Source organism: Colobus angolensis, unplaced genomic scaffold (genome assembly GCF_000951035.1).
Source record: "Colobus angolensis palliatus isolate OR3802 unplaced genomic scaffold, Cang.pa_1.0 Scaffold559, whole genome shotgun sequence".
Lineage (NCBI taxonomy): Eukaryota > Metazoa > Chordata > Mammalia > Primates > Cercopithecidae > Colobus > Colobus angolensis.
In genome coordinates, this window is record NW_012119143.1 from 501168 (window position 1) to 512045 (window position 10878).

Sequence of the window (10878 nt, forward strand, 5' to 3'; positions counted from 1 at the left end):
AAGTCCTGTATTTTCTGTAAACTAGTAGTTAGATCTAGAAACTCAATTAGTTTCAGGTTCCATTTCTTTGGGCAAGAATAGTTCATGCATGGTGCTGTGTAATTCTTATTACATCACAACAGGAAATCCATTAATGTCTGGTTGTCTCAGTTTTAGGGAGGGTAAGAGTGATGATCAAGTATGCCCTTAACCCTCGCTTATCAAATTCCCAGCCAAGCTTTTCACCAAATGGTTCTAAAACAGTCCATTGATGGTCGCTTTAGGCCTATAATTTCATTCAGGGTTGCAATATGGTGATTTTGTTATTCTATCATCCCTTCTTCATTTATTAGTTGGGGAAATTCTATGAAAAAGGCATTTCCTTAACTATTGTTCACCCTAAAACACAGTTTGTACTGAAAATGCAGAAGAAATTTCTGGAGTGATAAGTTGGTGCTGTAACAAGCTCTAATTATAAATGAAACTATTTAATTGTCATTATGAACTCATGGATGTATATATACTTGTGTGCGTCCATCAGTTGTCATCATTAGTTGCTACAATTAGAAAAAATGTCTCATCTGTGGCCAGTGGGCTCCCCTTCAGTTTGGAGCTGGTGTTCTTTTGGTGTGACCCCTCAGTCTTTGAGAGGTCTTCTTTCTAGCACAACAAAATAACTCAGCTTCTTTTGTACATCTTATGTTCCAGACTTGGAGGCTGCCATTTCTCCAAGTAGTCCTGGAGATTCTCAAATGCTAAAGTTAACCAACACACTGCCCTAAGACCAGAAAGGAGAAAAAATGGAAGTTCTGGGTTCTGCCAACGGACTATTTCACTGAGCAGACTGCTAAGACCTCTGAATTATGTGGACACTGAGAATGAGTCACGTGTTGGGACCGGCATGGTGGCTCATGCCTGTAATCCCAGCACTTTTGCATTTTGGGAGACCAAGGCGGGTGGATCACCTGTAGTGAGGAGTTCGAGACCAGCCTGGCCAACATGGTGAAACCCTGTCTTTACTAAAAACAAAAATAAACCCCCCAAATTAGCCGAGTGTGATGGCAGGCACCTCTAATCTCAACTACTTAGGAGGCTGAAGCAGGAGAGCTGTTTGAGCCTGGGAGGCAGAGGTTGCAGTGAGCCGAGATTGTGCCACTGCACTTCAGCCTGGGCGACAAGAGTGAAACACCATCTCAACAACAACAACAACACAGTGGAGGTGACATCACTCAAGCCTAGGTCGTCATTCCCCTGTTCCCAGCAGGCTTTTTGGTTCGACCTGTCACATGTTCCAACCCATGCACCCTAACCCCCTGCTTCTTTACGTCTTCCAATTGAGACACAAGATGCGTTTTGGCCCAAAGGAGGTATACTTCAAAAACAATTTTCCTTTATTAAAAGAATGCTTATAAAAAGTCCACTTCACTTCTGCATCCTTTCTTCTGGTCACTCCCAGCTCACTTGCAGCACTTGGCCTTCCCGTGGTAACAGGTGCCTTCAATTTTGGTATAGATTGGGCAGGCGGAATAGAGACATTGCCCTCCACTCCTGACGCAGTTGTAATGGTCAGATCTGTGGCCAAGACCTGTGAGAAAGTTATCGCCTGTAAGGAGGGAACACAGACACTTCAGACTCATGGCTTGTAGCTGCAACGATTTGAGAGCATCTCGTGAAAGCAGAACAAATAACTCTGCAAAACACTGGAGAGTCTTCTCTTCCAGAAATTTGCACATGATTGATCTTTGGGGCTACTCATGAAATGAGGTGTCTGAAGAGCTTACTCAGTCAGGGGCTATGCCAGCTGTGGCCAAATACAAGCCAAGGAACGAACAGTGGGGTTCTGAGTGGGGTTTTCTTATGCTGAGAGATTTGAGGTGTGCAGGGAATTCAAGTTATTTTCCAAATAAGTTTTCCACCTTGTCTCACCACACCCCAAACTCACATCCTGTGTTTTAGAAATGTGGAAGCAGGTGCCACTCTTCAAACAGCCTAAACTTCCCTCCTTCCATGCCTTCAGTTACACTGTTCCCTCTGCATTGAATCCCAGCTCCCCCACTTCCCACGTCACTATTTCAGCTGAAATCGAGGATCCTTTCACGTCAGGCCGAAATTATGCTTACTCTCTAAAGCCTTCACAGTTTTTTTTCTACTTTGAATTTATTTTGCCCTTCTCCCAGTATCCCAGATCTCATAAATAGAAGCAGTATTCTGGACTAGGTTTCTATTCCGTGCAACAGGGAACAGTCGCCTGTGATATTCCTGGCCAGGGACCAGCAGGCCATCATTCTGCATGCCTTCATTGGTAGGTGTTTTGGACTGAACTGTGTCCCCTAGGAAAAAAATTCCTGTGTTGAAGCCCTAGCCAGTGCCTTAGAAGGTGATTGTATTTGGAGAGAGAAACTTTAAAGAGATGATTCAAGTTAAACACGGTCACTGGGGTGTGCTCTGATCCATATGACTTGCATCCTCATAAGAAGAGACTGGGACAGACACACACAGAGGAAGGACCATATGAGGGCCCAGGGAGGAGGTGGCCATCTACCAGCCAAGGAGAGAGACCTGAGAAGAAGCCAACCCTGCTGGCACCTTGATCTCAGAATTCCAGCCTCCAGGACTGCGAGGAAATACATTTCTGTTGTAAAACTGCCCAGTCTGTTTATGGGCGGTTTAAACCATAAACCTGGTAGGCTGAGCAGACTAATACAAGAGGCCGTCGTCACCTTAGGAGACAGGACATTCTAATGTCGCAGATCTCTGTTGGAAAGATGGCTTTCACACCGATGGAAATTGTCCCATCAGTAACTTCCAGCCAGCGGCTATTTTTCTGCTTTTGCAGTAATTCCACTTTTTTTTTTTTTTGAGATGGAGTCTTACTGTGTCGCCCAGGCTGGAGTGCGATGGCGTGATCTTGGCTCACTGCAAGCTCCACCTCCCAGGTTCATGCCATTCTCCTGCCTCAGCCTCTCGAGTAGCTGGGACTACAGGCACCTGCCACCATGCCCAGCTAATTTTCTGTGTTTTTAGTAGAGACGGGGTTTCACTGTGTTAGCCAGGAGGTGTCCGACCTCGTGATCCAGTCGCCTTGGCCTCCCAAAGTGCTGGGATTACAGGCGTGAGCCACTGCGCCAGGCCGGTAATTCCACTTTTGAAAAACTCTTCTTTTCTCATTGTCCTCAATGTCTGGTTTCTGGGCCCTTCCCAAACCTCTTCACTCTCCTGTGGATGTGTTTAAGTTGGCCAATAGACTTCCTAATGTTTGAAGCCTGGTATCAATACAGAGTTCCTTCAATGTGTCCCACCAACCAAGGCCAAAAAAGGCTTCATTTCTCTCATTTTGTTCACTGCAAAGCAGCACTGACCAATATGGCTGCCACATGGTCCCTGTGGCTGTTCTCACTGAAGTTAATTGAAATCACCCTTTCCGCGTTGCGAGTATTCACCACTATGTGGTGCTGCATTCATCGAACAACAGATATAGAGTCTTTTTACCACCGCAGAACGTGCTATTGAACTTGATTTCAATAGAAGGGACCCTGTATTGATACCAGGCTTCAAACGTTGGGAAGTCTATTGGCCAACTTCAACATCCACAGGAGAGTGAAGAGGTTTGGGAAGGGTCCGGAAACCAGGCATTGAGGACAATGAGAAAAGAATAATTTTTGTGTGTTGCTGTGGAGATGGAAGAGAACTGAGAGACACTTCGGCTCTTCCATCCCATTACTCAGGGAGGCGTCTTGGGCCAAGGCCACTCCTTTGTTCACACAAAACACAGTCTCCTGATTGCCAGCTATATTCTTTTTCTCTGATTGATTCCTAATGATAATGTCTGGGATTGTACTATGTTTTAATAATCTCACCACAATTTTGGCCTCAAGTAAGATCATGACCATCTAGACTCTGCCAAATTATCCACTTTCTGCTTTAGTCTCCCTGTACTGGAGGCTCTCTGCTGGAAAGATACTTAGAGGATGCCTACTCCAGCCCACACTGCAAGATGAAACCTCTCCAAGTGATTATCTGTTTAGATTGACCATATAAATTTGAAAGCACTTTGAAATTGTGAAGGTCTGCACATCCTTGTTCTTGATTGTTCTTTTCAGTAATCAGATTGTTGGGTATATATACATGCTGAGTAAGCAGAGGAGGCCCAAATTTAATATGGGTGTAGCTTTTTAGAGCCAAGATGGACTTCAGAGCTCAGTTACTTCAACTTCTCTGTGATCCTCTCCCCAGATGAAGGAACAGAGTCCAGTGATGTCCCCAGAGCATGTAGCTGGTCAAAGACCAACCCAAGACCAGAATGGATGCCTCTTGACCTCACTTCAGTTCTCATTTCACTTCACCACACTGCTGCTTGACTGCGGTGTCATGGTGCATAACCAGAACTAATTTCTGGCATTACCTTCCAGGATATAGTACATTATGGGACACAAAAGAAATTGCAGCAAAATTAGTGTCAGGGTACTTTGGTTACATTTTGTGTTCTACAACTAATCTACTGTGTGATCTTTTGCAAACCACTTAACATTTCTAGGCCCCCAGCTTCTCAAATTTAAAATAGAGGAGACTATACAGCCATAAAAAAGAATGAAAGTATGTCCTTTGCAGCAACACGGATGCAGCTGGAGGCCAATATCCTAAGCAAATTAACACAGGAAAAGAAAGCCAAATATCACATGTTCTCACTTATAAGTGGGGGCTAAACACTGAGACACTGGGGGCTACCAGAGGGGAAGGGAGGGAGGGGAGTAAGGAAAATTAGCTGTGGGGTACTATGCTCATTACCTGGATGACAAGATCATATTCCAAGCCTCAGCATCTGAGTGGGTCTGGGGTGGGGCTGATACTTTGCATTTTAAAACAAGCTCCCAGGTGACACCGAAGCTTCTGGTCCAGAGGCCATACTTTTAGAACCTTTGGTCTGGAATATTGAAGTTCCTTCCTGCTGGAGCAGTCTATGCTACTTTCAGTCTAGGGGCCTTTTAAAAGCACTTGCCTTTACCATTTTTTTCATGACATTTGCCTTCCCCCGTGTGTTAGATTTCACTGTGCACGTGTCTGTTTCTGTTACATGCTTCTTAAGAGATGTTTGTGTAATCTAAAGGCTTCTGAAGCTTTTTGTTTTCCAATAATTGTGGACCAGGCAGCCCAAAAAGAACAGCTAGAATATCATACACACACACACACACACACACACACACACACGCGTGCACTTTGTAGGGATCAGAGAACCAGCAGTAAAGAATTACTAGGTCAAGATTTGAGAGAAGGACAGAAACAAAAGCAGGAACATCACATCCTACCAACATAAAAAGGTTATTATGAAGGCATAAAACATTTTGAAATAAAGAAGACCTAAATGAGTGGACATGCTCTGTTCAAACATTTGAAGATTACTTTTTTAAAAAAATTAATCTTCTGGTTCAAACAAACACCATGGGAATCCCCAGAGGTTCTAATTTGACAAGCTGATTCTGAACTTTATTTGGAAATTCAAAGGGCCAAGAATAGCCAAGACACATTTGGAAAAAGGTGGGAGATCTTGCTTCACTGTATTTCAAGACTAATTATAGAGCCACTGTAAGTAAGGCAGTGTGCCGATGGCACAAAGACAGAAAAATGTCCACATGGAATAAGATAAAGAGCATAGAAAGAGGCTCATGCCTACATGGAGAACTGATGTAGAATAGTAATGGCTCAGCAGAATAGTGGGGAAAAATAGTCTTATCAACAGTTGGTTCCGGGCTGGGCATGTTGGCTCATGGCTGTAATCCCAGCACTTTGGGAGGCAGAGGCGGGCAGATAACTTGAAGTCAGGTGTGTGAGACCAGCCTGGCCAACATGGTGAAACCTGGTCTCTACTAAAAATACAGAAATTAGCCAGGTATGGTGGCAGACACCTATAATCCCAGCTACTCGGGAGTCTGAGGCAGGAAAATCGCTTGAACCTGGGAGGCAGAGGTTGCGGTTACCCAAGATCGCGCCACTGCACTCTAGTCTGGGTGACAGAGCGAGACCCAGTCTCAAAAAAAATAGTTGGTTCTGGACAATCAGATATTCATATTGGGTAAAAAAAAAAAAAAGAAAAAAAAACTTGACCCTTACTTTACACCGAAGACACACACACGCACGCACATACACATACACACACACACACACACACACAAACACCCCATTGCCAGATGGATTATAAGCCTAAATGTAAAAAGAAAAAAGATAAGCTTTTAGAAGACAATACTGGGGACTATCTTCACGTCTTTGACGTAAAAAAAATCTTCTTAAACAAGATCCAAAGCGCAGTAACCTTAGGGACAAAGACGAGACACATTCGACTACACTGAAATCATGATGAAAGCCTCTGTTCCAGGAAAGTTTCCACTAAGAGAGTGAAAAACCAAAACACAAAGCAAGAGAAGATACTTGTAATGTATATAATTGACAAAAGACTTGCATACAAACTACATAAAGAACTACGGATCAGTAAGAAAAGACAGATAATCTGATAGAAAACACGGGCAAAAGACAAACAGGCATTTTACAAAAAGTAACTCAGTTGCCCGTAACTATATATAAAAAGGCCCAGCTTATTATTTATCAGGGAAATGCAAATTAAAACTCCAATGAGCTATTGCTACACTCACCAGGTGGCTAAAATTTAAAAATAATTGATGTTATCAAATGTTGGCAAGGATACAAAGCAAGAAGAACTCTTATTCACTGCTTGTGGGAGTGCAAGTTGGTGTAAACAATTTTGGGAAACAGTTTGGCATTGTCCAATGCAATTGAATATATGCATATCTTATGATCCAGTAATGCAACTTTTCAGCATGTAGAAATAGAGAGGCATAAGGGGCACCTACTGGCCAGTAGAAATGTGTGCACAAACCAAGCTGTACTATTCAACCTGAATATTAGTGTGGTAAAAATATAAGGAATACGAAAAGTTATCACCATAAAAGTCAAGTAAGTGATTATTCTTGGGGGAAGGAGGGAGTTGTGACTGGGCAGGCTTGAGAATAGCTTCTCATAATTCAATTTAGATATAAGAGACTGAAAACAAACATTCTTTATATTAACAAAGTGTCTTTCAAACTCTTTTGAGTTTGGACTGAACCAGAAATTTCTCACTGCTACACAGTAAAAAACATATGCACACACCCCAAACTGAAATAAGGGTATAATTAAACAGCATCTACTTTTACTACATGGCATGAAGTAATATTTTCTATTCTTTTAAAGAAAACATGGGCTGAGCACGGTGGCTCACACCTATAATCCCAGCACTTTGGGAGGCTGAGGTGGGCAGATCGTGAGGTCAGGAGTTCAAGACCAGCATGAGCAATATGGTGAAACCCCATCTCTACTAAAAAATACAAAAATTAGCCAGGCTTGGTGGCATGTACCTGTAATCTCAGCTACTCAGGAGGCTGAGACAGGAGAATTGCTTGAACCTGGGAGGCGGAGGTTGCAGTGAGCTGAGATTGTGCCACTGCACTCCAGCCTGGGCAACAGAGCGAGACTCTGTCTCAAAACCAAAACAAAACAAGAAAAAAAAAAAAAAACAAACATGGTAGGCTTGGTGGAGTGGCTCATGCTTATAATCCCAGAACTTTGGGAGTCTGAAGTAGGAGGATCGCTTCAGCTCAGGAGTTTGAGACCAGCCTGGGCAACACAGTAAGACCTTATCTCTACCAAAAACTAAAAATAAAAAAATTAGCCAGGTGTGGTGGTGCATGCCTGTGGTTGCAGTTTCTTGGGAGGCTGAGGTGGGAGGACGGCTTGAGCTCAGGAGGCAGAGGCTACAGTGAGGCGAGATCAAACCACTGCACTCCCACCTGGGTGACAGAGTGAGACCCTGTTTCAAAACAAACAAACAAACAAACAACAAAACAAAACAAAAAAAACAGAAATCAAAAACCAAAAAAACACATGGCAGCAACTGGCAGCATGAAAAGTTCTGCATTTAGAACGCTTTCGTACTCAGCTTTCAGATGGAAAAACTGAGGCATAATTAGAGTAAATTAGGCCTATCTGTTGGATAAAGTGATGGCCTAGAGAGACTTACAATAGGATCTTACAGAGGCTGTCCGAACTGGAGTGCTTTTAGGGTCATCCGTCCCAGCCCCTCATTCTGCAGATGCATAAACCAAGGTTTAGCACCATGTGACTTGTGTGAGCAAGGGATAGGGCTGGGATAAAACATGTCCCCGATTCCTCCTGCAGCGTCCCACCATCATGTCAGGGTCATGGCTGCTTTGGGCCAGAGAAGCTGACATCCACCTGGCTCACAGGAAGCCCCCTCCTATTGACTGGGGAGACCGCTAGCCTGGAGAATCTGGATGCATTTCTCAGGCGAGGGAGAGGACCGCCTGTGGATCCTCCCTGCCTGCACATGAGGTGAGTCCAAGGCACCGGCTGAGCTGGCCTGGTGGGTGGGGCAGGAGCACCTCACCTGTACTAGGGCACCCCAGGAGGCTGCACCCAGTGACCTGGGCAGAGGATGGGGCCGGCCCTTCTCTCTGCACAGGAAGCTGGCCTCGCAGTGTGGGGAGCCGTCTTGCAGGGGGAGCAGCAATCTCATCTACATAGAATGCTGTTTACATGTCCAGGACAAGGATGCAGGCAGCTGCCTGTGACAAGCTCCATGACCCTGCCATGCTCACTCCTTGGCTGCTCACAGACCCTGAAGGCTTGGCACAGCTTGCCTGCTGCCTTCTGCCAACTGCAGCCCACTCAACCACAGGATGCTTTCCTGCTGCTTGTCCCTCCTCCCTTGTGACACAGAGGCAGCCATCTGATGATCATATCATCCCCAGTGTCCCCAGTCCTGGGGATGGGAAACTCTAGCAGGTACTAGAGCTTACCTGAGGCCATCCCAGACAAGAGTAAGCAGAGAGTAAACAGCAAAAGGTAGGAAGTTCTCATGGCGCCTGGCAGGCAGCACCCAGGATTTCAGGAACGGAGGAGTGGCTCCTTTGGAGGCTGAGCTGACAGAGGCTTCCAGAGGCTGGAGTGTTGCTGTATTTATAGGACTGGTGGATTGCACAACCTCGTCGATGGAACTGAAGGGAGGTGCCACAATCAAGGGTGAACTTCTAATCGCTAACCCCTGGTGTCATTTGCCCTGAGCAGTTGGCAGTCACATGGCACGTTGTCTCCATCTGGCTGCCGCTGGATTTAGCTTTCAGCCTGGAGCCCTCCTGTTTGGTGCCAGCTCCTCCTGTTTGGTTTTCTAGGTTAGGCAGTTCTGATGGGGTTTCTGGAAAAGGCAGTTCACACTGGAATCCCTCCTTCTGGATCCCATGGAGGAGAGCCACAGGGAAGCTCTGAGCACGGGGCCACCTGGCTCTAAGCTGGTGTTGGTCTCTTTAATTTGATTGTCTTCCTGCAAGATAACCTCAAACTTCACCCTCTTCCCTTGCAAAGGCGGAGCTTGTTGTAATGAAGTTTCTTCTTCTGGCCAAGGCTACCTTCTCATTTCTCCCCTTCCACAGAACACTCTCCTCGATGGACCAAACTTCCTCTTTTCCCTCTAGACGTGTTCTTGGGATGTTTCCAAAGGGTACTCCTCAGAAAGTGAGCCCCCAGTGTGGCCCTTGGAGGTCGAGGGTCTGGTCCAGCCTGGGCCCACCCTGCAGAGCTGCAACTGCCAGACTGGGATGCTGCTAGCGACTCTCCAAGTATCCCTCAGGTTTTCCTGGATTCGAAAGATTTAAGAAACATTTCATTTATCACTGATTTTCATTGTAATTCTGTGAACAGCTTTCCTGATGTCTCCACGGCTTATTTTCAAGCAGCAGATGCTGGCTCTTGCTGACCAAGGAAGGGAAGAGTTTATTCGGAGGATATCAGGGTTGGCGGGGGTGGTGGCATTGCTGGAAAACCCAGCTTGAGGCTCAGTTTCCAGGAATGACATCCACCCTACATCATCATGGTGGTCTGATGAGAACCCCATGCTGCAGCCACATGGCATGAGACACCCAGAGTGAACTGACCCTCAACCACTCCACCCCTGGCAGAACGCTGTTCTGCACCCAAACATGCACCTGCCATATACTCCCACTGCACCCCTGCCAGAGAAAGACAGAGACCCAGAAAGATGGACAAACAGAAACAGAGACAGAGGAAGAGACAGAGACATGCAGAGAAACAGCAGAGAGACACAGAGAAACAGAGAGAAACAGAGACAGAGAGAGGTGGAAATAGAGAGAGAGAGAGATAGAGAGAAATAGATTCAGAGAGACAGAGACAGAAAGATACGGCGGGATCCTGCAGTTAGCTCATTGAGGCAGTTCACAGAGGGTGTTTGGGAGGAACTTGGAAGAGGCTGAGCCGTGCCTGACCTCGGAGCAGTGAGATTGTGGAAAGAGAAAAGAAAGAACCGAAACACAGGTCTCCTTGCTGCTTCTGGGTGAGACGCGGTTCAGCCTCTTCCAAGTTCCTCCCAAACACCCTCTGTGAACTGCCGCGATGAGCTAGTTACAGGATTCCATCAGATCTGTTTCTGTCCCTTTCTTTCTGTCTTACTGAACCCACACTATGATTCTTTGACCAGGCCATATTATCCTCATGTGAGAGAAGAAAAACGCTGAGGTGCAGAGAATTGAAACCAATTGCCCAAGGTCACCCAGCCGGTAAATGGAAAACTGGTGTAATAGCCTGGAAAGCCTCATTCCCTAGCCTCTGTGCTGACCGACTCCTGAGGAGGCTTCCAGGTTATTACACTGGGTGTGGGTTCAATAAGATTGTGAAAGAAAAATATCTTGGGCCGCTTCAAGCTGGGAACTGCTCAGGGCCAATCTGCCTCTTTTTCTATTCAAGTCATCTTTTTGCTCCCAGAGATACATGCATATTCTGATTGCCTCTTTTGGAAAGACTTATCAGAAACTCAAAAGAATG

The 10878-nt window shown here is 45.6% G+C and overlaps 1 protein-coding gene across 1 annotated transcript; it reads right to left on the reverse strand.

The window, feature by feature from the left end:
- Positions 1 to 1330: 1330 nt before the first annotated feature.
- Positions 1331 to 9050, reverse strand: DEFB1 (defensin, beta 1). The gene is made up of 2 exons (XM_011961502.1): positions 8844 to 9050; positions 1331 to 1582 (listed from the first exon to the last, which is right to left on the reverse strand). Exons 1-2 carry the CDS (start codon positions 8902 to 8904, stop codon positions 1437 to 1439), a joined length of 207 nt encoding a protein of 68 aa, XP_011816892.1. The 5' UTR covers positions 8905 to 9050; the 3' UTR covers positions 1331 to 1436.
- Positions 9051 to 10878: the final 1828 nt, after the last annotated feature.

What these genes read in the sequence shown, in the direction of transcription:
- DEFB1 (XM_011961502.1), bottom strand. Translation starts at nt 8,904, where the DNA reads ATGAGAACTTCCTACCTTTTGCTGTTTACTCTCTGCTTACTCTTGTCT. An exon ending in CTTGTCTGGGATGGCCTCAG is followed by an intron (nt 1,583 to 8,843) that starts GTAAGCTCTAGT and finishes CCCTCCTTACAG; the next exon opens with GCGATAACTTTCTCACAGGT.